At 41.6% G+C, this 27,784-nt stretch overlaps 1 protein-coding gene across 2 annotated transcripts; it reads left to right on the top strand.

Moving 5' to 3' along the window:
* The first annotated feature begins 280 nt into the window (after positions 1–280).
* Positions 281–25,988, top strand: LOC106590764 (N-acylneuraminate cytidylyltransferase). 2 transcript variants are annotated; one of them, XM_082977831.1, is made up of 9 exons: positions 281–845; positions 4,193–4,335; positions 5,250–5,405; positions 7,936–8,066; positions 8,445–8,539; positions 8,909–8,939; positions 9,002–9,142; positions 11,758–11,923; positions 22,054–25,988. In XM_082977831.1, exons 1-9 carry the CDS (start codon positions 625–627, stop codon positions 22,266–22,268), a joined length of 1,299 nt encoding a protein of 432 aa, XP_082833957.1. In that variant the 5' UTR covers positions 281–624; the 3' UTR covers positions 22,269–25,988. The 2 variants fall into 2 exon arrangements, with proteins under 2 accessions (XP_082833957.1, XP_082833958.1); XM_082977832.1 differs by lacking the exon at positions 8,909–8,939 and having other exon boundaries at positions 8,971–9,142.
* Positions 25,989–27,784: the final 1,796 nt, after the last annotated feature.

Below are 27,784 nucleotides of genomic sequence, written 5' to 3'. Positions count from 1 at the left end.
CTTTATCTAGCCTAGGTTACGTCACTCTGGTTTTGAGCGGATTTTGCCGCGTTCATATACTAATCGGAACAAGGAAACTCTGACATTTCCGACTTGCTACCTGGTTGTAGTTATACACCTGTCACGTTCAACCGTTTAGCAAGTCGGACATTTTACAGTTTCCTACTTCCGACTGGCACATGAACACGGCATTTGAACCTGGCTCACGCCCGGGAGGCAGCCCGGTTACAAAATGAATGCAATCACGTTTTACCCAAAGTAAACTCCTCCGACCTGGGAAACCCGGGTCAGATGATAGAATCCCCTCATCGAAGCGCGATCATCGTTTTCTTGACATTGTCAGTTAACCCGTTGCCAGAGTAAATTCATTAAATAGTTCAATTGAACTTGTTACTATGGCAACAAAAGGAAGCGTTATTGAAATGACCTCAGAGTAAAGATAGCAGGTCTACGCCTAAGTATTTAGGTCTACGCCTAAATACGTAGCTAGCTAGTTACAGTGAGTTAGAACGCAAGAAGTTGCTAGATACTTCAGACGACTGCTATACATCGCTACCGCAATTAGCTACATTGAGACTACCGCCACGTCTTGACAAGACTCTTGTCTGCCTACTGATCCTTTCAATGGCTGCTGCTAAAAAACGTACTATATCGGGCATCGAAGATGTGAGAGACAGAAAAGCAAAGGTTATCAAAGACAGCGGTGAGAAGAGACACATCGCAGCCCTGATCCTCGCGAGGGGAGGCAGTAAGGGGATCCCCCTGAAGAATATCAAAGTTCTCGCCGGTGTCCCCCTCATTGGATGGGTTCTGAGAGCTGCAGTGGACTCCAAACAGTTTGACAGGTAATTCGGTTAAATCTTTGGTCAAATGTATTTCTTATCTAGCTACGGTATATGGACTTGCTCTGACGCTTTTGTTAATAGTAACGTTAGTTAGTTGCACTAAATGCATGTTACGTTCTTGTTTTGTGTACACTGATATTATTGTGATAGTGATAGTCAACGTTGCATATGATGATGCATCTGTCATAACCAGGGGAGAAAGTACAGTAAGACTTGCCAAACGTCAATACACTTGTTGGTGTTTTCAGGGGCGAAAATCTGATATCCACTTTGGAGGGGACAATTACATGACATTTTCTCAAGAGCAATTCCTGAGGGGGACACCAAAAGTAGTGCTGTAACACATAGCCTACATTGTAATATGGTAAATGTATATTGAGGAACCAAAGAAATAAGGTGTTTGCCGTACTCCTAACTACCGGTACCCAAAACTACACAACTAATCACAACAGCAATACCATTGCCTTTAACAAATCTTAGTTCAGTCACCAGTTTAAGTTGAGAGTGGGGGTATCCATGGCATTTTCCAATTATGTTCCTATTTTACAAGTCAAAAAAATTGAGAACCTTTCATAATGTTGCCAAACAAAGACTCAACAAACTTACCTGAGACTCCCTGTCTCTGCCAGTCTGTCCCTGCATATCTGTCCCCAACTCTGCTGTCTGTGTGCCATCTGTTGCCTGCTCTGCCTAATGACATCATTGTGAAACATTTCCATTAGAATTTCATTTCTTTCTTATGAACATTTTATCAACTAGTCTTTGAGATATTAGGCTACTAGGGTTCTTACTTTGTGTTTTGGTGTACTGAAAAATACTCTGATGTCCGTCTTTTATTTTTCTGCCATTTTTCTACCTGGCTGGCTGGCTGGCTACACACACACACAGTGTGTAGGTTATTTACAGTAGGAGATGGGCTTCTATCATCTTATCTTTTATCATTCTATTTGGGCTTTGATCTAAAAGGTAGCTAGCAAATGTGAAATGGATTAAAATGACAAGAGTTGACAGCTGTATGAGTTCACCATTTACACAACATATGCTGCAACCTTTTGTAATTTTAATAGTTTGTTTCATATTGGCTGGCTTCCAACAATAGCTGAATTTGCAAAGCTAGCGAGCACCAATTCCGTTTCAGTGGTGTTTGCTATAATCTTTGCTACCCGGGTTAAATAAAGGTGAAATAAAATAAATAAATAAATAAAAGTTCCCTTGCGACAATTTAGCTTTTGCAACGAGACCATTAAATATATTTAAGACAATGGTAGAAGAGAGTGTAGTTCTGTTCAATTTGGACTTCAGTTTATCGCTAACGTTATCGCAGGGACTTTGAAGCACTAACTTACATCATCTGCATGCTGATCTTGGAATAAATTGACGATAGCAAAGATTCCATCTTTGACGAGGCCACATAAATGGAATAGGTACTAGCTAGCTTAATAGTTCATATTTGCGCGCTAGCTCTGCATATTCAGCTAGTGTGTGTGCGCGATTGACTGGATTAACCTCACTTCAGTTACGTTCATTGAGTGCCTTTCAGACAGTAGATACGACCCCTCTGTTACCTTGCCAACTAAGGAACTGGCAGTGGATCAAAACATTGTGAGGCAAAGGGTGGGGGGGTCGCAATCTTTTGAAACTTAAAAACAGACTATTAAGTGTCTATAATCAGCACAATTGCTTTCATTGCGTATTATTAATATTATTTAAATTACATAGTTATGTTTCAGTGATATATTGGGGGGGACAAATCATATTTTTCCAAGGATGGGGGGGTCGTGTCCCCCCCGGGATTTCCGCCCCTGGGTGTTTTGTGTAACAGATGTCTCTCTTTCCATTCACCACTGTTTGGAGGTTGGAAATATGTTGCGTGTGGATGGGATTGTAAACGATCAGATGCAAACGTCATTGACTGGTTGTGTTTCTGCCACAATAAAAAGTAATACATTTTAAAAGTCAAATGACAAATCTTTATGACTAGGCCCACAGAGATGCTATTGAATTAATTGGGATTCTGGATCCACGGCCGGCACATCTAGAGCGGAAGTCTGACTAGTGCGGCATTTCCCGAGCTAAACTAACCAAGACGCACCCACAACAACACATAACACCTCACATTATTCTGCCGCAAAACAATGATTGCTATTCTATCCCTTTTAATTGAGCTTTTCACTTTCTGAAAAGAGAATATGTTTAAACTCAGGCAGCTTTTAGGGAAGCAATTATGTTGTTGAGTTAAGCAACGGATGAGTTGCCGGCTTCGTCGAGCCTCTGTCTGGATGGAAAGGTAACTTTTGAAACTGCCATGCTTAGATTCATAAGGATGTCTAATATTTAATGATTTGCAAACAGTAACCGGTTCGTTGCAAACAAGACACTCTGGTTTGATATTGGAGAAATTTGGTAAGAATACTTATTCCTCTGTCCATTCTTCCCGGAAACTTCTATTTGCATTTTCCACCTTTCTTTTGAAACTTTTTCAGAATGACATTTTGTCTTGATTGCAAGCTGTTTTACCCCAATCAACGCAAAATAGGAAAATAACAAAATAATTTAATAGAGACATTAGTGATTTTAGCAGTGTAATCAGATTGAAAATATTAGGATATGTTATTGACATTATATAGCCTAGTAACCAGATGTGTTAAAATGAGTTTAATTTGTAGCGTAATCATGAATGGGGCCGCTATTATGTTCTGTTCTACCGACTATTAGCTGAGAAAAAAACTGTCCTTAAGGCCAAACCTATTGCCAACCCCTCCATTACACTATTCTAGTTTAGGGGGAAAGGAGGGGGACGGCAATTTTTTGTCTTGCCTAGGGCAGCAGAACGTCCAGAGACGGTCCTGTTAGGCCCATACATTGTTTTAGTACACGCATGTTCACACATAGGAGGTTCCAAACTGGGAAGAAATTACATCTACTTTAACTCCTGGTCATAACTATATGTAACCGATGTGAAATGGCTAGTTAGTTAGCGGTGGTGCGCGCTAATAGACTTGAAGTAGGGTTTCCCCTTGCATTGCAAGGGCCGCGGCTTTTGTGGCGCGATGGGTAACGATGCTTCGTGGGTGTCAGTTGTTGATGTGTGCAAGGGTCCCTGTTCGAGCCCAGGTTGGGGCGAAGAGAGGGACAGAACCTACACTCTTACATATACATTATTAACTGTTTGTTGTATAAATATGTATACCCATGTCAGATTCTTATTGAGAGAGTTTGTCTGAAAGTTAGTGTACTGTCTGAATGAACCCCCAGGTTTGGGCTTGGCCACACAAGACTGGATTGCACTTATGTAGCCTACTTGTTACAAAGCCTGAGGAATCAACTTCTTCCGTTCTTTCTCCCAGTGTGTGGGTATCAACTGACCATGATGACATTGAGAAGGTGGCCAAGGCATGGGGAGCTCAGGTTCACCGCAGGAGCCCAGAGGTGTCCAAAGACTCCTCCAGCTCTCTCGACACCATCCAGGAATTCGTCCGATTAAACCCAGGTAGGGGGTGAACGTCAATTGTATTTCCTTGACTCCTCATGTCCTCATTCCTCCTCTCCTTGCCTCCTTCTCAAAATGCATTAGAGGAGGAGATCTGAGTGGAGGAACCTCAGATCTTCTGCTCCAATGTGCTTTGAGAAGGAGCCAAGGAGGGAGGCGTGAGGAATCAAGCTAGCTTGGCTAAGGCTCTGGGACGGCATGTATCAAGCATCTCAGAGTAGGAATACTGATCTGGGATCAGGTCCCCCCTGTCCATGTAGTCTTATTTGTTGTGATCTATGAGCTAAATCAGCACTCCAACTCCGAGACACTTGAACCATACGACCTCCAGGGCCGCAGAGCATGCTGCTGTTTTTCCTTCCTGCTTTTTAATCAGAACCTGAGAACACCAGTCTGGGAAACCAGGTGTGTGGTCTGACTCACCACTCTCCAGCCAATCAGTGACAGTTATTGTGCCCCCTGCACAGTTGTGCACCCCTGATCTTGCTCACATGATAATGCTCACATGCTGTTTTCTTTTAATTCAATTTCTAATACCATAACCCTAATTCCAACCCCAGGAAAGTGTTGCATATCAATCAGTCAATCACATTTGTTTATAAAGCCCCGTTTTATGTCAGCAGAAGTCACAAAGTGCTTATCCAGAAACCCAGCCTAAAACCCAAAAGAGTAAGCAATGCAGATGTAGAAGCACGTCTGGTATTAACAGAGTTTCAGGTGGTAGATTGTTGATAGAGTGAGAGCGGCTATAGTCAATCCATGAATAGGGGGCTATCCAAATGAAGTGGGACCTACTCCATACATACAGATGTCAACAGTAACCATGTAGATTTATTCATGTCATATCATATGTGGCTACCTGATTAAATAATGGATAAATCAAATATATTTTGTGTTGTGTTGTCCTCCTCCAGAGGTGGATGTGATCTGTCACATCCAGGCCACGTCTCCCTGCCTGCACCCCTTCCACCTGAAGGAGGCCCTGGAGATGATCACCAAGCAGGGCTTCACGTCCGTCTTCTCTGTGGTCCGAGAACACCACTTCCGCTGGCAGGAGGTGAAGAAAGGAGGTACAGGATAGCCATGTGTTATGTTTAGGACCGTACACTTATTATCAGTTAACTGGAGAGGTTCCAACAAACTTAATGTACAGGTCTGTCAGGAGATCTGAAGGGTCAGTCCCTTCACTTGTCCTTTAAACTGCTGCACAAGTTTCCTAAGCATGACTAAGCAGACACAGATACAAGGAATGAGTATCAGGGTGGGAGAGTGAGAGAGGCTATTATCTTGTATCTAGTTCCTCTTCTGCTTGACCCGCACCCTGTGAACAAACCATAAGCACATCACAACTTAATGACACAAAACAACAATTCTCATTGTCAGACAGTTTACAGAACATGCCAGCCTTGAGAAAGAACACAATGTGTACAGCATATAACATTTTCTCTACACTGCCTGAGGAAAAACTGTCCATCACTTTATAAGTAGGGTCAGGAGTTTGTCCTGACCATGTGACCAAAGCCAGGAAAAACTCTAGTGCCGTAGATGTTTTGTGTTTGAAAACACCTACCCATCATATCTTGATGTAAGATGCTAATGCTCAATGATAAAGGATTGTGTTTATAAGAGCGTCTGCTAAATGACTAACATGTACAGTTGAAGTCGGAAGTTTACATACACTTAGGTTGGAGTCATTAAAACTCATTTTTCAACCACTCCACAAATTTCTTGTTAACAAACTATAGTTTTGGCAAGTCGGTTAGGACATCTACTTTGTGCATGACACAAGTCATTTTTCCAACAATTGTTTACAGACAGATTATTTCACTTATAATTCACTGTATCACAATTCCAGTGGGTCAGAAGTTTACATACACTAAGTTGACTGTGCTGTTAAACAGCTTGGAAAATTCCAGAAAATGATGTCATGGCTTTAGAAGCTTCTGATAGGCTAATTGACATAATTTGAGTCAATTGGAGGTGTACCTGCGGATGTATTTCAAGGCCTACCTTCAAACTCAGTGCCTCTTTGCTTGACATCATGGGAATATAAAAAGAAATCAGCCATGACCTCAGAAAAAAAATTCTAGACCTCCACAAGTCTGCTTCATCCTTGGGAGCAATTTCCAAATGCCTGAAGGTACCACGCTCATCTATACAAACAATAGTATGCAAGTATAAACACCATGGGACCACGCAGCTGTCATACCGCTCAGGAAGGAGACGCGTTCTGTCTCCTAGAGATGCATGTACTATGGTGCGAAAAGTGCAAATCAATCCCAGAACAACAGTAAAGGACCTTGTGAAGATGCTGGAGGAAACATGTACAAAAGTATCTATATTCACAGTAAAACGAGTCCTATATCGACATAACCTGAAAGGCCACTCAGCAAGGAAGAAGCCACTGCTCCAAAACCGCCATAAAAAAGCCAGACTATGGTTTGCAACTGCACATGGGGACAAAGATCGTATTTTTTGGAGAAATGTCCTCTGGTCTGATGAAACAAAAATAGAACTGTTTGGCCATATTTTGTGTTTGAAAACACCTACCCATCATATCTTGATGTAAGATGCTAATGCTCAATGATAATCGATTGTGTTTATAAGATCGTCTGCTAAATGACTAACATATACAGTTGAAATACCATAAACCTAAACCCAACCCTAGGAAAGTTATGTTATGTTTGGAGGAAAAAGGGGGAGGCTTACAAGCCGAAGAACACCATCCAAACCGTGAAGCACAGGGGTGGCAGCATCATGTTGTGGGGGTGCTTTGCTGCAGGAGGGACTGGTTCACTTCACAAAATAGATGGCATCATGGGGTAGGAAAATTATTTTGATATATTGAAACATCATCTCAAGACATCAGTCAGTAAGTTAAAGCTTGGTTGTAAATGGGTCTTCCAAATGGACAATGACCCCAAGCATACTTCCAAAGTTGTGGCAAAAAGACTTAAGGACAATGAAGTCAAGGTATTGGAGTGGCCATCACAAAGCCCTGACCTCAATCCCATAGAAAATTTGTGGGCAGAACTGAAAAAGCTTGTGCCAGGAGGCCTACAAACCTGACTCAGTTACACCAGCTCTGTCAGGAGGAATGGGCCAAAATTCACACAATTTATTGTGGGAAGCTTGTGGAAGGCTACCCGAAACGTTTGACCCAAGTTAAACAATTTAAAGGCAATGCTACCAGATACTAATTGAGTGTATGTAAACTTCTAACCCACTGGGAATGTGATGAAAGAAATTCTAGCTGAAATAAATCATTCTCTCTACTATTATTCTGACATTTCACATTCTTAAAATAAAGTGATCCTAACTGACCTAAGACAGGGTCTTTTTACTTGGATTAAATGTCAGGAATTGTGAAAAACGGAGTTTAAATGTATTTGGCTAAGGTGTATGTAAACTTCCAACTGTAAATATAGTACCTTTCACAAGCACATTACATGGAAGTAACTCCATCCACCACTAATCACTGTGTATCACAATAGAGAGAAGTGGGGTTTTTAGACAAATTAGTTTTTCTCCTGACCAGGAAGTCGTCTGGTTTGTAGTTATGACCTATAACATTGATTATGTGTTCTCTCTCCTGTTCAGGTAGTGTAGCCACCCAGCCTCTGAACTTAGACCCGTCTAACAGGCCCCGGAGACAGGACTGGGATGGAGAGCTGTGTGAGAACGGATCTTTCTACATTTATACCAGAGCGATGATAGAGAGAGGCCTGCAGGTAACTGGCACTATACCCCATCAGGGCCCATAGTCACAAAGCGTTTCAGGATAGGAGTGCTGGTCTAGGATCAGTTTTCCCTTTTCAATCATTATGAATACGTCTATATGGACAGGGAGGACCTGATCCTAGATCAGCAGCCCTACTCTAAGACGCTTTATGAATACAGGTCCTGATGTGTATGTCTGTTGCTGGTGATGAACACTATTCCTCTCAGGGGATCAATAACGTTTATTCATTCAGTGGATCTGAGCCTGACTAGAAACAACATACACACTGAGAGATGGACTGATCTGTGATACTACTAGATATTCTATTGTCAACTGGTGTTGTTTTAAATGCTAATAGAAATGCCCTTTGTGTTGTTGTCTTTCTCAGGGGGGGAAGTGGGCTTATTATGAGATGCTGCCAGAGTACAGTGTGGATATTGATGTGGATATCGACTGGCCCGTTGCAGAACAGAGAGTACTGAGGTAGTCTGAAATCATTGACCTAGAATTTCAAGTTCACACTCTGTTCAAGTCATTCACTCTGAACCACCTCTCTCTCTCTCTCTCTCTCTCTCTCTCTCTCTCTCTCTCTCTCTCTCTCTCTCTCTCTCTCTCTCTCTCTCTCTCTCTCTCTCTCTCTCTCTCTCTCTCTCTCTCTCAGAAAGTGTTTATTTGAATGCACTTGAAATATAATTAGATTTTGTGGTAAAGCAACACAATGAACAATGCTGTAACACAGAGGAGTGGTTGTCCAAATGTATTTCCCTGTGTGTGTTGTACCTCTCCAGGTTTGGTTACTTTGGTCTGGACAAGCCTGAGGTGTATTTCCCTGTGTGTGTTGTACCTCTCCAGGTTTGGTTACTTTGGTCTGGACAAGCCTGAGGTGTATTTCCCTGTGTGTTGTTCCTCTCCAGGTTTGGTTACTTTGGCCTGGACAAGCCTGAGGTGGTGCGTCTGCTGCTGTGTAAAGTCTCAGGCTGTCTGACTGACGGCCGCGTCCTCATCTCTGTCTCTGGAGAGGAGATGGTCTCAGTCAACACCAGAGATACTATGGGTATCCGCATGCTGCAGAGAGAGGGAGTGGAGGTACAGATACTGTACATACAGAACAAACACACTGCAGAGAGAGGGAGTGGAGGTACAGATACTGTACATACAGAACAAACACACTGCAGAGAGAGGGAGTGGAGGTACAGATACTGTACATACAGAACAAACACTGACACACACACACACACACACTCACTGTAGAGAGAGGGAGTAGAGATAAAGATACTTTTTTACAACGACTGCTACCACAAATGAATGTATTGTCTATGTTGTAATGTCTATGTTGTAATGTCTATGTTGTAATGTCTATGTTGTATTGTCTATGTTGTAATGTCTGTTGTAATAGGAATTTCCAGGTGAACAAAAAGGAGAGCAGTCATTGGTAAAGTCAATCAAAAATCATTCTGGTTCATTAAAGTTGCAACAGGGAGACAGACACCTCCAGTCCATAAGCAGAGAAAATGTATCTTGGGAGACAGACCCTTTCTATCCTAATCAGACAGCACCACATGTTCTGTAAACACCAGCCTCTTGGAGACAGACCCTTTCTATCCTAATCAGACAGCACCACATGTTCTGTAAACACCAGCCTCTTGGAGACAGACCCTTTATATCCTAATCAGACAGCACCACATGTTCTGTAAACACCAGCCTCTTGGAGACAGACCCTTTCTATCCTAATCAGACAGCACCACATGTTCTGTAAACACCAGCCTCTTGGAGACAGACCCTTTCTATCCTAATCAGACAGCACCACATGTTCTGTAAACACCAGCCTCTTGGAGACAGACCCTTTCTATCCTAATCAGACAGCACCACATGTTCTGTAAACACCAGCCTCTTGGAGACAGACCCTTTCTATCCTAATCAGACAGCACCACATGTTCTGTAAACACCAGCCTCTTGGAGACAGACCCTTTCTATCCTAATCAGACAGCACCACATGTTCTGTAAACACCAGCCTCTTGGAGACAAACCCTTTATATCCTAATCAGACAGCACCACATGTTCTGTAAACACCAGCCTCTTGGAGACAGACCCTTTCTATCCTAATCAGACAGCACCACATGTTCTGTAAACACCAGCCTCTTGGAGACAGACCCTTTCTATCCTAATCAGACAGCACCACATGTTCTGTAAACACCAGCCTCTTGGAGACAGACCCTTTATATCCTAATCAGACAGCACCACATGTTCTGTAAACACCAGCCTCTTGGAGACAGACCCTTTCTATCCTAATCAGACAGCACCACATGTTCTGTAAACACCAGCTTCTTGGAGACAGACCCTTTCTATCCTAATCAGACAGCACCACATGTTCTGTAAACACCAGCCTCTTGGAGACAGACCCTTTCTATCCTAATCAGACAGCACCACATGTTCTGTAAACACCAGCCTCTTGGAGACAGACCCTTTCTATCCTAATCAGACAGCACCACATGTTCTGTAAACACCAGCCTCTTGGAGACAGACCCTTTCTATCCTAATCAGACAGCACCACATGTTCTGTAAACACCAGCTTCTTGGAGACAGACCCTTTCTATCCTAATCAGACAGCACCACATGTTCTGTAAACACCAGCCTCTTGGAGACAGACCCTTTCTATCCTAATCAGACAGCACCACATGTTCTGTAAACACCAGCCCGGAGGCTTGTGGGAAGACAAAACAAAAGGCGGTGACTTGTCCAGCTGCTACAGAATCAACAGTGTTCACACAATGTCAATATAATACAACAGTGAATAGTCAGTGTGTCCTCAGACCTGGTACATCCAGTCTGGTGTTAATCACTATCAACAGATAAGACAATAATCCATAACATTCACTATCAACCTGCACCTTGAATGTGTCACGATTCCTACTGACGGTGGCGCCCCCTCCTGCTCGGGTGGTGCTCGGCGGTCGTCGTCACCGGCCTATTAGCTACCACCGATTCCCTTTTTGTTTTTCCCTTTTTTTATGTTTTCTCACCTGCCCTGAGTTAGTCATTAAGAGGGCTATTTAGTTCAGCTGGTCCGCTCCCTATTGTGCGGGATTGTCTTTCTGTGTGTCGACTGCGTTTTGTTCGACTGCTTGTCGAGTGTATTTTCCCTGTTGTTGGGAAACCTTTTATTTTGTGCTTGTGGTTTATTAAAATTACCACACAGTGTTCGCTGCTTCCTGCGCTTCTTTCCGCCACACAACAGACAAGCCGTTACAGAATGTTACAAACAGAACACTGGGAATGATTTGTATTACAGAACTCTAAATACTGTATGTTAAACATTGTGTTAATCCCTCTGAACTGAATATGAACTAATATTTCCTCATTACACTCAGTCTGTACAATACATAGAAAACAGCTCCCGTAGAAAACAGAGCTCCCGTAGAAAACAGAGCTCCCGTAGAGAAAACACAGAGCTCCCGTAGAGAAAACACAGAGCTCCCGTAGAGAAAACACAGAGCTCCCGTAGAGAAAACACAGAGCTCCCGTAGAGAAAACACAGAGCTCCCGTAGAGAAAACACAGAGCTCCCGTAGAGAAAACACAGAGCTCCCGTAGAGAAAACACAGAGCTCCCGTAGAGAAAACACAGAGCTCCCGTAGAGAAAACACAGAGCTCACGTAGAGAAAACACAGAGTATAAACATTTGTTTTATTCTGTCTCCTCCAGGTGATCTTGATCTCATCCAGTGAGGACCCTGTGACCAAGGCCCTGGCTGACAAGCTGTCCCAGAGGACAGGCTGCGAGGTCAGGCAGCTGGGCAAGGACATCCAGGGTGAGGTCAAAGCCATGATGGACGACAAGGATCTGGACTGGAAGGAGGTCGCCTATATGGGTAAACTCACTGTTCTTTTCAATTAACAATATACAACTACTACTGCTACTACAAATAGTACTACTATTACTAATTCATTTTAGTTTTATACTACAGTTTGTAATATAGTGGAATCTCAAGGTTCTTAACCTTCTATTTTGAGTAATACTTGTGCGTTCATGTCAATCAAAACGTATGAAGGTATTTATTTGGAGCCCTTCTGAGATGGAAATCAAATCAAATGTTATTTTGTCACATGCGCCAAATACAACAGGTGTAACCTTACAGGGAAATTATTACATACAAGCCCTTAACCAACTATGCAGTTATAATATAAGAAATTAAAGTAACAAATAATTAAAGAACAGCAGTAAAATAACAATAGCGAGGCTATATAGAGGGGTACCGGTACAGGGGCACCGGTTAGTCGAGGTAATTGAGGTAATATGTACATGTAGGTAGAGTTATTAAAGTGACTATGCATAGATAATATCAGAGTAGCAGCGGCGTAAAAGAGGGGGGGAGAGGGCAATGCACATAGTCTGGGTAGACATTTGATTAGATGTTCAGGAGTCTTATGGCTTGGGGGTAGAAGCTGTTTAGAAGCCTCTTGGACCTTAACTTGGCGCTCCGGTCCTGCTTGCCGTGCAGTAGCAGAGAGAACAGTCTATGACTAGGCTGGCTGGAGTCTTTGACAATATTTAGGGCCTTCCTCTGACACCACCTGGTATATTGGGGCGGCAGGTAGCCTAGTGGTTAGAGCGTTGGACTTGTAATCGAATCCCCGAGCTGACAAGGTAAAAATCTGTCGTTCTGCCCCTGAACAAGGCAGTTAACCGGCAATGTTCCTAGGCTGTCATTGAAAATAAGAATTTGTTCTTAACTGACTTGCCTAGTTAAATAAAGGTAAAATAAAATAAAAAATAGAGGTCCTGGATGGCAGGAAGCTTAGCCCCAGTGATGTACTGGGCCGTACGCACTACCCTCTGTAGTGCCTTGCGGTTGGAGGCGGTCAGTTGCCATACCAGGCAGTGATGCTCTTGATGGTGCAGCTGTAAAACCTTTTGAGGATCTGAGGACCCATGCCAAATCTTTTCAGTCTCCTGAGGGGGAATAGGTTTTGTTGTGCCCTCTTCACGACTGTCTTGGTGTGCTTGGACCATGTTAGTTTGTTGGTGATGTGAACGCCAAGGAACTTGAAGCTCTCAACCTGCTCCACTACAGCCCGTTGATGAGAATGGGGGCATGCTCGGTCCTCCTTTTGCTGTAGTCCACAATCATCTCCTTTGTTTTGATCACGTTGAGGGAGAGGTTGTTGTCCTGGCACCACACGGCCAGGTCCCTAAACTCCTCCCTATAGGCTGTCTCATCGTTGTCGGTGATCAGGCCTACCACTGTTGTGTCATCGGCAAACTTAATGATGGTGTTGGAGTCGTGCCTGGCCGTGCAGTCATAAGTAAATAGGGAGTACAGGAGGGGACTGGGCACTTACCCCTGAGGGGCCCCCGTGTTGAGGATCAGCGTGGCGGATGTGTTGCTACCTACTCTTACCACATGGGGGCAGCCCGTCAGGAAGTCCAGGATCCAGTTGCAGAGGGAGGTGTTTAGTCCCGGGGTCCTTAGCTTAGTGATAAGCTTTGAGGGTACTATGGTGTTGAACGCTGAGCTGTAGTCAATGAATAGCATTCTCACATAGGTGTTCCTTTTGCCCAGGTGGCAAAGGGCAGAGTGGAGTGCAATAGAGATTGCATCATGTGTGCATCTGTTGGGGTGGTATGCAAATTGGAGTGGGTCTAGGGTTTCTGGGATAATGGTGTTGATGTGAGCCATGACCAGCCTTTCAAAGCACTTCATGGCTACAGACGTGAGTGCTACGGGTCGGTAGTCATTTAGGCAGGTTACCTTAGTGTTCTTGGGCACAGGGACTATGGTGGTCTGCTAGAAATATGTTTGTATTACAGACTCAGACAGGGAGAGGTTGAAAATGTCAGGTATAATAGGCTAGATATCTCTCAGGAATGTGACCATAGCAGCGGTGTTTGATAACCACGTATCAATGAAACTATCAGACAGTAAATGTCAACAGTGAAGTTTGAACCAGAACCTGATTGTGATTGTCAAGGTGACCATACTATGCCTTGTTATGGAACAGTATCTCCTCATTCCCTGTTTCCCACCTCCTTATCTTTCTCCTCTCACCCCTCCATTTCTCTCCTCTCACCCCTCCATTTCTCTCCTCTCACCCCTCCATTTCTCTCCTCTCACCCCTCCATTTCTCTCCTCTCACCCCTCCATTTCTCTCCTCTCACTCCCACATTTCTCTCCTCTCACCCCTCCATTTCTCTCCTCTCACTCCCACATTTCTCTCCTCTCACCCCTCCATTTCTCTCCTCTCACCCCTCCATTTCTCTCCTCTCACCCCTCCATTTCTCTCCTCTCACCCCTCCATTTCTCTCCTCTCACCCCTCCATTTCTCTCCTCTCACTCCCACATTTCTCTCCTCTCACCCCTCCATTTCTCTCCTCTCACTCCCACATTTCTCTCCTCTCACCCCTCCATTTCTCTCCTCTCACCCCTCCATTTCTCTCCTCTCACTCCCACATTTCTCTCCTCTCACCCCTCCATTTCTCTCCTCTCACCCTTCCATTTCTCTCCTCTCACTCCCACATTTCTCTCCTCTCACCCCTCCATTTCTCTCCTCTCACTCCCACATTTCTCTCCTCTCACTCCCACATTTCTCTCCTCTCACTCCCACATTTCTCTCCTCTCACCCCTCTCCTCTCACCCCTCCATTTCTCTCCTCTCACCCCTCTCCTCTCACCCCTCCATTTCTCTCCTCTCACCCCTCCTTATCTCTCCTCTCACCCCTCCTTATCTCTCTTTTTTTATTTTTTATTAATTGTGTCACAAGGGCAATACAATCATAAAAATAACATTACACTTTTTCCCCTTTATTATTTACACACCATTCCACCCATTCGGTGTCGGTGTGATCGTTCCCTTTCTTTGGCAGTAGAGAGATTAGTATGCTCATGAAAAAAAACCTTGTCGATGGCCGAATGAATTTACTCCAATAATACCGGCCCTAAAATGCCCCAAAAATGTAGTAACAGCTCAGGTGGAATGCCCAGATCCACAGATTGCTTCTCCTCTGATACAGGCAAATCAAGATTATCTAAAAACTGCATTTGTCTGGTTCAAACTGGATAGAAGATGTATATAACTCCTGGTAAAAAGACTGAAATGTTGCATTAATTTCCTGTGGATCAGAAAGTAAGCCTTTAACTGGGGATTAAATAGATTCTATAGAAGTACAAGATTCACGTTGTTTCAATTTTAAGGCTAGAAGCCTGCTTGGTTTGCTCCCATTAAAATGATAGTTCTGCCTCACTCTATGCATGATGAACTCAGCTCTCCTCCTTAATAAATCATTCAGTTCCAGTTTAACCACCCTCAAATCCTTTCTGACATTATTTGAGTAATTCCTTTTCAGGTTTTGTTGAAGTGATTTAGATTTTTTTCTCCAATAACTTGATTCTGTGATTCCTAGCTTTATTGAGGTGAGATACAAAAGAAGATAAGTCTGTGATTAACCCTTTAGTAGCCATCCATGTAAACCTTGGGTCCTCTACAGAGTCCTTGTTTTTTGCTAAGAATGTAAATAGAAATTTAGCCATGAACAATTGGATGTGTAGAAGGGTCGTATCAAAACGCCAACGTTTTGTTTTATTTACCTTAAAGCTCACATCCACTTGGGTAACCAGGGGATTATGATCTGAAAGCGTCGCAGGCAATATTTGTATTGGAGTGACGTACATACTAAAAATGTGCGTGAGAATAGAAAACAATCAATTCAAGAGTATGATTTGTGATCTGCAGAAAAACAGGTATAATCTTTGATGCCCGGATTCTGAACTCACCACATAGAACTCACCAAATAGCTCCTCTATTAGTAAGGAGAGACAGGGAGAAACTGTCTGATTAAATAGAGTATCTATTAGTAAGGAGAGACAGGGGGAAACTGTCTGATTAAATAGAGTATCTATTAGTAAGGAGAGACAGGGAGAAACTGTCTGATTAAATAGAGTATCTATTAGTAAGGAGAGACAGGGAGAAACTGTCTGATTAAATAGAGTATCTATTAGTAAGGAGAGACAGGGAGAAACTGTCTGATTAAATAGAGTATCTATTAGTAAGGAGAGACAGGGGGAAACTGTCTGATTAAATAGAGTATCTATTAGTAAGGGGAGACAGGGAGAAACTGTCTGATTAAATAGAGTATCTATTAGTAAGGAGAGACAGGGAGAAACTGTCTGATTAAATAGAGTATCTATTAGTAAGGAGAGACAGGGAGAAACTGTCTGATTAAATAGAGTATCTATTAGTAAGGAGAGACAGGGGAAACTGTCTGATTAAATAGAGTATCTATTAGTAAGGAGAGACAGGGGGAAACTCTGATTAAATAGAGTATCTATTAGTAAGGAGAGACAGGGAGAAACTGTCTGATTAAATAGAGTATCTATTAGTAAGGAGAGACAGGGGGAAACTGTCTGATTAAATAGAGTATCTATTAGTAAGGAGAGACAGGGGGAAACTGTCTGATTAAATAGAGTATCTATTAGTAAGGAGAGACAGGGAGAAACTGTCTGATTAAATAGAGTATCTATTAGTAAGGAGAGACAGGGAGAAACTGTCTGATTAAATAGAGTATCTATTAGTAAGGAGAGACAGGGAGAAACTGTCTGATTAAATAGAGTATCTATTAGTAAGGAGAGACGGGGAAACTGTCTGATTAAATAGAGTATCTATTAGTAAGGAGAGACAGGGAGAAACTGTCTGATTAAATAGAGTATCTATTAGTAAGGAGAGACGGGGAGAAACTGTCTGATTAAATAGAGTATCTATTAGTAAGGAGAGACAGGGGGAAACTGTCTGATTAAATAGAGTATCTATTAGTAAGGAGAGACAGGGGGAAACTGTCTGATTAAATAGAGTATCTATTAGTAAGGAGAGACAGGGAGAAACTGTCTGATTAAATAGAGTATCTATTAGTAAGGAGAGACAGGGAGAAACTGTCTGATTAAATAGAGTATCTATTAGTAAGGAGAGACAGGGGGAAACTGTCTGATTAAATAGAGTATCTATTAGTAAGGAGAGACAGGGGGAAACTGTCTGATTAAATAGAGTATCTATTAGTAAGGAGAGACAGGGAGAAACTGTCTGATTAAATAGAGTATCTATTAGTAAGGAGAGACAGGGAGAAACTGTCTGATTAAATAGAGTATCTATTAGTAAGGAGAGACAGGGGGAAACTGTCTGATTAAATAGAGTATCTATTAGTAAGGAGAGACAGGGAGAAACTGTCTGATTAAATAGAGTATCTATTAGTAAGGAGAGACAGGGAGAAACTGTCTGATTAAATAGAGTATCTATTAGTAAGGAGAGACAGGGAGAAACTGTCTGATTAAATAGAGTATCTATTAGTAAGGAGAGACAGGGAGAAACTGTCTGATTAAATAGAGTATCTATTAGTAAGGAGAGACAGGGAGAAACTGTCTGATTAAATAGAGTATCTATTAGTAAGGAGAGACAGGGAGAAACTGTCTGATTAAATAGAGTATCTATTAGTAAGGAGAGACAGGGAGAAACTGTCTGATTAAATAGAGTATCTATTAGTAAGGAGAGACAGGGAGAAACTGTCTGATTAAATAGAGTATCTATTAGTAAGGAGAGACAGGGAGAAACTGTCTGATTAAATAGAGTATCTATTAGTAAGGAGAGACAGGGAGAAACTGTCTGATTAAATAGAGTATCTATTAGTAAGGAGAGACAGGGAGAAACTGTCTGATTAAATAGAGTATCTATTAGTAAGGAGAGACAGGGAGAAACTGTCTGATTAAATAGAGTATCTATTAGTAAGGAGAGACAGGGGGAAACTGTCTGATTAAATAGAGTATCTATTAGTAAGGAGAGACAGGGAGAAACTGTCTGATTAAATAGAGTATCTATTAGTAAGGAGAGACAGAGGGAAACTGTCTGATTAAATAGAGTATCTATTAGTAAGGAGAGACAGGGAGAAACTGTCTGATTAAATAGAGTATCTATTAGTAAGGAGAGACAGGGGGAAACTGTCTGATTAAATAGAGTATCTATTAGTAAGGAGAGACAGGGAGAAACTGTCTGATTAAATAGAGTATCTATTAGTAAGGAGAGACAGGGAGAAACTGTCTGATTAAATAGAGTATCTATTAGTAAGGAGAGACAGGGGGAAACTGTCTGATTAAATAGAGTATCTATTAGTAAGGAGAGACAGGGAGAAACTGTCTGATTAAATAGAGTATCTATTAGTAAGGAGAGACAGGGGGAAACTGTCTGATTAAATAGAGTATCTATTAGTAAGGAGAGACAGGGAGAAACTGTCTGATTAAATAGAGTATCTATTAGTAAGGAGAGACAGGGAGAAACTGTCTGATTAAATAGAGTATCTATTAGTAAGGAGAGACAGGGAGAAACTGTCTGATTAAATAGAGTATCTATTAGTAAGGAGAGACAGGGGGAAACTGTCTGATTAAATAGAGTATCTATTAGTAAGGAGAGACAGGGAGAAACTGTCTGATTAAATAGAGTATCTATTAGTAAGGAGAGACAGGGAGAAACTGTCTGATTAAATAGAGTATCTATTAGTAAGGAGAGACAGGGGGAAACTGTCTGATTAAATAGAGTATCTATTAGTAAGGAGAGACAGGGAGAAACTGTCTGATTAAATAGAGTATCTATTAGTAAGGAGAGACGGGGGGAAACTGTCTGATTAAATAGAGTATCTATTAGTAAGGAGAGACAGGGGGAAACTGTCTGATTAAATAGAGTATCTATTAGTAAGGAGAGACAGGGAGAAACTATCTGATTAAATAGAGTATCTATTAGTAAGGAGAGACAGGGAGAAACTGTCTGATTAAATAGAGTATCTATTAGTAAGGAGAGACAGGGAGAAACTGTCTGATTAAATAGAGTATCTATTAGTAAGGAGAGACAGGGGGAAACTGTCTGATTAAATAGAGTATCTATTAGTAAGGAGAGACAGGGAGAAACTGTCTGATTAAATAGAGTATCTATTAGTAAGGAGAGACGGGGGGAAACTGTCTGATTAAATAGAGTATCTATTAGTAAGGAGAGACAGGGGGAAACTGTCTGATTAAATAGAGCATCTATTAGTAAGGAGAGACAGGGAGAAACTGTCTGATTAAATAGAGTATCTATTAGTAAGGAGAGACAGGGAGAAACTGTCTGATTAAATAGAGTATCTATTAGTAAGGAGAGACAGGGAGAAACTGTCTCATTAAATAGCTCCTCTATTAGTAAGGAGAGACAGGGAGAAACTGTCTGATTAAATAGAGTATCTATTAGTAAGGAGAGACAGGGAGAAACTGTCTGATTAAATAGAGTATCTATTAGTAAGGAGAGACAGGGAGAAACTGTCTGATTAAATAGAGTATCTATTAGTAAGGAGAGACAGGGGGAAACTGTCTGATTAAATAGCTCCTCTATTAGTAAGGTGAGACAGGGAGAAACTGTCTGATTAAATAGAGTATCTATTAGTAAGGAGAGACAGGGAGAAACTGTCTGATTAAATAGAGTATCTATTAGTAAGGAGAGACAGGGAGAAACCGTCTGATTAAATAGAGTATCTATTAGTAAGGAGAGACAGGGAGAAACTGTCTGATTAAATAGCTCCTCTATTAGTAAGGAGAGACAGGGAGAAACTGTCTGATTAAATAGAGTATCTATTAGTAAGGAGAGACAGGGAGAAACTGTCTGATTAAATAGAGTATCTATTAGTAAGGAGAGACAGGGGGAAACTGTCTGATTAAATAGAGTATCTATTAGTAAGGAGAGACAGGGAGAAACTGTCTGATTAAATAGAGTATCTATTAGTAAGGAGAGACAGGGAGAAACTGTCTGATTAAATAGAGTATCTATTAGTAAGGAGAGACAGGGAGAAACTGTCTGATTAAATAGAGTATCTATTAGTAAGGAGAGACAGGGAGAAACCGTCTGATTAAATAGAGTATCTATTAGTAAGGAGAGACAGGGAGAAACTGTCTGATTAAATAGCTCCTCTATTAGTAAGGAGAGACAGGGAGAAACTGTCTGATTAAATAGAGTATCTATTAGTAAGGAGAGACAGGGAGAAACTGTCTGATTAAATAGAGTATCTATTAGTAAGGAGAGACAGGGGGAAACTGTCTGATTAAATAGAGTATCTATTAGTAAGGAGAGACAGGGAGAAACTGTCTGATTAAATAGAGTATCTATTAGTAAGGAGAGACAGGGAGAAACTGTCTGATTAAATAGAGTATCTATTAGTAAGGAGAGACATGGAGAAACTGTCTGATTAAATAGAGTATCTATTAGTAAGGAGAGACAGGGAGAAACTGTCTGATTAAATAGAGTATCTATTAGTAAGGAGAGACAGGGAGAAACTGTCTGATTAAATAGAGTATCTATTAGTAAGGAGAGACAGGGAGAAACTGTCTGATTAAATAGAGTATCTATTAGTAAGGAGAGACAGGGAGAAACTGTCTGATTAAATAGAGTATCTATTAGTAAGGAGAGACAGGGAGAAACTGTCTGATTAAATAGAGTATCTATTAGTAAGGAGAGACAGGGAGAAACTGTCTGATTAAATAGCTCCTCTATTAGTAAGGAGAGACGGGGAGAAACTGTCTGATTAAATAGAGTATCTATTAGTAAGGAGAGACAGGGAGAAACTGTCTGATTAAATAGAGTATCTATTAGTAAGGAGAGACGGGGAGAAACTATTTTGTATATTTTATTCAGAGTCCAGTTTTGGTTAAGTGATCATTTGTAAAGTGGCTCTCTATTTCCCCTCTGCGTGTATACTAGACTACCACTGTAGAAAACTACTGACATTGTTCGGAGTTAATTTGCATGCCACCGCCAGTTACTGAATATTTATGGTTAAGGTGAGAAAGTAGGTGCCAGCAGTCAAATCCTGGAGAATTTGGGATTCAATTTCAACTGAGTAACATTTCTCTGATTTCCCAAAGCCCAAAATGGGAAACTATTCATGAAATATATATTTATATTATTTCCTTAAATCATCCCGTATTTTTCCTTGATTTTTTTTCATGTTATGTTGATGCAACATACTAATCAAATCGAACTTTTTTTCACATGCACCGAATTCAAGTGTAGACCTTACCATGAAATGCTTACTTACGAGCCCTTAACCAACAATGCAGTTCAAGGAGTTAAGAAAATATTTACCAAATAAACTAAAGTTAAAAATAATAAAAATTTACAAAATAAAATAACATTAATGAGGCTATATACAGGGGGTACAGGAGTCAATGTGCGGGGGTACAGGTTAGTGGAGGTAATTTGTACATGTACATGTAGGTGGGGGTAAAGTGACTATGCATAGATAATAAACAGCGAGTTGCAGCAGTGTACAAAACAAATGGGGGGGTGTCAATGTAAATAATGTGGTAGCCATTTGATTAATTGTTGAGCAGTCTTATGGCTTGGGGGTAGAAGCTGTTAAGGAGCCTTTTGGTCCTAGATTTGGCGCTCCGGTACCGCTTGCCATGCGGTAGCAGAGAGAACACTCTATGACTTGGGTAACTGGTCATTGACAATTTTTTGGGCCTTTCCTCTTTCCTTTAGTATATAGGTCCTGGATGGCAGGAAGCTTGGCCCCAGTGATGTACTGGGCCGTACGCACTACCCTCTGTAGCACTTTACGTTCAGATGCAGAGCAGTTCCCATACCAGGTGGTGATGCAACCGGTCACGATGCTCTCGATGGTGCAGCTGTAGAACGTTTTGAGGATCTGGGGACCCATGCCAAATCTTTTCATTCTGCTGAGGGGGAAAAGGTGTTGTCGTGCCCTCTTTACGACTGTCATGGTGTGTTTGGACCATGATAGTTTGTTGGTGATATGGACACCAAGGAACTTGAAACTCTCGACCCGCTCCACTACAGCCCCATCAATGTTAATGGTGGCCTGTTCGGCCCGCCTTTTCCTGTAGTCCACGATCAGCTCATTCTTAGAATACTTCCATAACCACCTTCTAAATTAAAACTAATCTCACACCTCCATTTCATCCCTCCATCTCTCCCTCCTACAGGTAATGATGCTCCAGATGTTGACTGTCTGAACCTGGCTGGGCTGAGTGCAGTACCCCGGGACGCCCCAGTGGTGGCGATCAATGCTGCTAAATACTCCTGCCACAGTGCTGCAGGCCAGGGGGCTGTGAGGGAGTTTTCTGAACACATCCTGCTGCTCAAGAAGAAGGCCAAGTCTCAGATGGAACAGGACCGCATCCACAGAAATACATTCTAAATGCTAGAATGTTCTAAAGTCACAGAGATCCATTCTAAACTCTAGAATGTGTTCTAAAGTCACAGAGATCCATTCTAAACTCTAGAATGTGTTCTGAAGTCACAGAGATCCATTCTAAACTCTAGAATGTGTTCTAAAGTCACAGAGATCCATTCTAAACTCTAGAATGTGTTCTAAAGTCACAGAGATCCATTCTAAACCCTAGAATGTATTTCTGTTACTTTAGAACACATTCTAAACTCTAGAATGTGTTCTAAAGTCACAGAGATCCATTCTACATTTCTAGAATGTGTTCTAAAGTCGCAGAGATCCATTCTAAACTTTAGAATGTGTTCTAAAGCGGTCATGGGCAAACTTTTTGTCTCAAGGGCCCAACAGGATTTTTGGGGACTGATTTGTTTGTCGAAATCAATTTCTGGGCCAGAAAAAGGGCAGTTATTTAAAAAAATATAGGTCCATTATAATGTCTACATACTTTCTATCTAGTTTTAAACCATTACCTTGAGTGTTTTTTTTACCCAGAATAATAATTTCCCGACAAAAAACATTCTCATTCTAAACTTCATATGTAAACTGGAAGAGTTGCATTCTCAATTGCATACTCCTCACACCCACTCTCCCCGTCTCCTTCTCTTCCCTCTGACCTTCTCCTCCAATGGTTTTTGAGAAGGAGACGAGGACTTGAGGAATATGCAATTGAGAACATCCCCTTGTCATTCATTGTCATGTAAAAAATTAGTTGACAAGAAAGCAGTAACAGACTAACACTCAGGATATTGTATTCTAAACTACATTCTATCAATCAGACAAAGTGACAAAGCTTATTGTCATCTCTCTACTTTCTCTGGAGTTCTAGAAAGAAGCATATTTACTCACTTTCATGCACTTGGCTCAGGCTGAAATGTTTTTTACAGGTTGTCAGGTCAGTGTAGTTTGGGTTTTATATCACTACATGTTGTGTTGACAAATACAGTATGTACTTTTTTAATTGTCTTTGTTTTAATGAAATTAAGTATATACACTGAGTGTACAAAACATTATGAACACCTCTCTCTTTGACATACTGTAGACTGACCAGGTGAAAGCTATGATCCCTTATTGATGTCACTTGTTAAATCCATCAGTGTAGATGAAGGGGAGGAAACAGGTTTAAAACATTTTAATATCTATATTAGGAAGGTATTATTAATGTTTTATACACTCAGTGAATATGTGTGTGTATATATAGTTTTTTTAATGTATGTTCTTTATATGTCTTAGAATGTAGTAGGACATTGGTTTGAGTTGCTTTGACATTCTTGTTGGTTTTGTTTACTATTGTCCTGTATTTTCCTGCAGTTTGTTTGTTAAATGTTATATGATGTTCTCATGAATAGAAAGAAAACTAGATACATATATTGTGTCATGGAGTCATTATCTAATGGGACAGTTGACATACACTTTTTCACCACCAGTGGACAGCCTAACACCTCAGTTGAAGGAAACCCATTGGACAGCCTAACACCTCAGTTGAAGGAAACCCATTGGACAGCCTAACACCTCAGTTGAAGGAAACCCATTGGACAGCCTAACACCTCAGTTGAAGGAAACCCATTGGACAGCCTAACACCTCAGTTGAAGGAAACCATTGGACAGCCTAACACCTCAGTTGAAGGAAACCATTGGACAGCCTAACACCTCAGTTGAAGGAAACCCATTGGCCGGCCTAACACCTCAGTTGAAGGAAACCCATTGGACGGCCTAACACCTCAGTTGAAGGAAACCCACTGGACAGCCTAACGCCTCAGTTGAAGGAAACCCATTGGACGGCCTAACACCTCAGTTGAAGGAAACCCACTGGACAGCCTAACGCCTCAGTTGAAGGAAACCCATTGGACGGCCTAACGCCTCAGTTGAAGGAAACCCATTGGACAGCCTAACACCTCAGTTGAAGGAAACCCATTGGACAGCCTAACACCTCAGTTGAAGGAAACCCATTGGACAGCCTAACGCCTCAGTTGAAGGAAACCCATTGGACAGCCTAATGCCTCAGTTGAAGGAAACCCATTGGACGGCCTAACGTCTCATTTGAAGGACAGACAGGGATTTCAATTGCATACTCCTCGCTTCCTCTCCTCTTACCAAAACCCATTTGATGAGAAAGCCAGAAGTCCCACCTCCTCTAACCTTCTCCTTCAATGGGTTTTGAGAAGGAGTATGCAATTGAGATCTTCCCAGGGATGACAAAATGCCCCTGGTCATTAGTGAGTTTAAGTCAGAACTGGTATAATTAAATATCCACAGTAGGGGCCCCTGGGGCTATGGATAAAAGTAGTGCACTATGTAGGGAATAAGGTGCTATTTGAGCTACTGAGTGGCGCAGTGGTCTAAGACACTGCATCTCAGTGGAAGAGGTGTACCTGGTTCAAATCCAGGCTGCATCACATCCGGCCATGATTGGCGAGTCCCATAGGGCGGCGAACAATTGGCCGGGGTAGGCCGTCATTGTGAATAAGAATTAGGATTTGTTGTGGAATTGTTAGATATCACCTGTTAGATACTGCTGCGCTGTCGGATCTAGAAGCATAAGCATTTCACTACACTCGCAATAACATCTGCTAACCATGTGTATGTGACCAATAACATTTGATTTGAGAGGGCTGAGTCATACATGATAGAGAGGGCTGAGTCATATATGATAGAGAGGGCTGAGTGATACATGATAGAGAGGGCTGAGTGATACATGATAGAGAGGGCTGAGTCATACATGATAGAGAGGGCTGAGTCATACATGATAGAGAGGGCTGAGTCATACATGATAGAGAGGGCTGAGTGATACATGATAGAGAGGGCTGAGTGATACATGATAGAGAGGGCTGAGTCATACATGATAGAGAGGGCTGAGTGATACATGATAGAGAGGGCTGAGTCATACATGATAGAGAGGGCTGAGTCATACATGATAGAGAGGGCTGAGTCATACATGATAGAGAGGGCTGAGTCATACATGATAGAGAGGGCTGAGTGATACATGATAGAGAGGGCTGAGTCATAGATGATAGAGAGTGCTGAGTGATACATGATAGAGAGGGCTGGTGCTGCAGGATTTCAGTCCTTCACGGCGTAGTGTGTTACCAATTATTTTCTTGGTGACTATGGTCCCAGCTGCCTTGAGATCATTGACAAGATCCTCCCGTGTAGTTCTGGGCTGATTCCTCACCGTTCTCATGATCATTGCAACTCCATGAGGTGAGATCTTGCATGGAGCCCCAGGCTGAGGGAGATTGATAGTTCTTTTGTGTTTCTTCCATTTGCGAATAATCGCACCAACTGTTGTCACCTTCTCACCAAGCTGCTTGGCGATGGTCTTGTAGCCCATTCCAGCCTTGTGTAGGTCTACAATCTTGTCCCTGACATCCTTGGATAGCTCTTTGGTCTTGGCCATGGTGGAGAGTTTGGAATCTGATTTATTGATTGCTTCTGTGGACAGGTGTCTTTTTTACAGGTAACAAGCTGCGGTTAGGAGCACTCCCTTTAAGAGTGTGCTCCTAATCTCAGCTCGTTACCTGTATAAAAAAAGACACCTGGGAGCCAGAAATCTTTCTGATTGAGAGGGGGTCAAATACTTATTTCCCTCATTAAAATGCAAATCAATTTATAACATTTCTGACATGCGTTTTTCTGGATATTGTTGTTGTTATTCTGTCTCTCACTGTTCAAATAAACCTACCATTAAAATTATAGACTGATCCTTTCTTTGTCAGTGGGCAAATGTACAAAATCAGCAGGGGATCAAATACTTTTCCCCCCCACTGTATATGGCTAAACTCACTGTTCTTTTCATTTAACAATTTATTACTGACTACTACTGCTACTACTACTACTAATACTGTTTCTACTACTACTACTGCTACTACAATTATTGCTACTACTACTGCTACTACTATTAACAGTGGTGTAAAATACTTTAAAGTACTACTTAATTAGTTTTTTTGGGGGGTATGTGTACTTTACCATTTATATTTTTGACAACTTTTACTTTTACTTCGCTACATTCCTAAAGAAAATAATGTACTTTTTGCTCCATACATTTTCCCTGACACCCAAAAGTACTCGTTACATTTTGAATGCTTAGCAGGACAGGAAAAGGGTCACATTCACACAATTATCAAGAGAAAAATCCCTGGTCATCCCTACTGAGTCATTTTCTATTAAGGTATCTCTACTTTTACTTAATTAAGTATGACACTTGGGTACTTTTTCCACCAATGAGTATTACTACTACTACTGCTATTACTACTACTACTGCTACTACTTCTACTACTACTGCAACAACTACTGTTGCTGTATAACATCTCCTATCTAACACTCAGTCTGGGTGTGTTGCTGTATAACATCTCCATCTAACACTCAGTCTGGGATGTGTTGCTGTATAACATCTCCTATCTAACACTCAGTCTGGGTGTGTTGCTGTATAACATCCCCTATCTAACACTCAGTCTGGGATGTGTTGCTGTATAACATCCCCTATCTTAACACTCAGTCTGGGTGTGTTGCTGTATAACATCCCCTATCTAACACCCTGTCTGTCTGTGTTGCTGTATAACATCCCCTAACTAACACCCTGTCTGTCTGTGTTGCTGTATAACATCCCCTAACTAACACCCTGTCTGTCTGTGTTGCTGTGTAACATCCCCTATCTAACACTCAGTCTGGGTGTGTTGCTGTATAACACCCCTTAACTAACACTGGCTGTGTTGCTGTATAACATCCCCTATCTAACACTCAGTCTGGGATGTGTTGCTGTATAACACCCCTTAACTAACACTGGCTGTGTTGCTGTATAACATCCCCTATCTAACACTCAGTCTGGGATGTGTTGCTGTATAACACCCCTTAACTAACACTGGCTGTGTTGCTGTATAACATCCCCTAACTAACACTCAGTCTGGGATGTGTTGCTGTGTAACACCCCTTAACTAACACTGGCTGTGTTGCTGTATAACATCCCCTATCTAACACTCAGTCTGGGATGTGTTGCTGTATAACACCCCTTAACTAACACTGGCTGTGTTGCTGTATAACACCCCTTAACTAACACTCAACGTGGCGATTGTTTTAGCACCTCACATAGTTTTACTTCTCTAAGAGTAAACCTGTGCATATTATATGTCCACAGGTTTGTCCAGAATAGGTAAATAGTATAGTATAGCAATCTTGCAGTGAAGATGGCAGCAAACATCACCATGTTTTATTTCAAAATAAAATGATTAATTGAATGAAATATATTTGAATCATTGTAGCCTATTTGAATAATGATGGTCATAGGGATTTAGGAAAATGGAAACCAGTTAGGCTAATGTGGAAACTTGAAATAGTACTCCAACGACATGTAATGTAGGTTTCACTTCATTTTTATACAAACCTTCAGAAAATACACTTAATTTATGAAATAATTGTGAATGTGACTCCAAAGTTAGAACTGGTGCTCCCTGTCTGTGAAACCTAAATCTCCAGTATCGGACAAAATTTAGGAA

The sequence above is a fragment of the Salmo salar genome, chromosome 07, assembly GCF_965601325.2.
Source record: "Salmo salar chromosome 07, fSalSal1, whole genome shotgun sequence".
NCBI classification, from domain to species: Eukaryota; Metazoa; Chordata; class Actinopteri; order Salmoniformes; family Salmonidae; genus Salmo; species Salmo salar.
The sequence above is the reverse complement of the archived record's forward strand: the minus strand, read 5'-3'. Positions and strand labels throughout refer to the sequence as shown.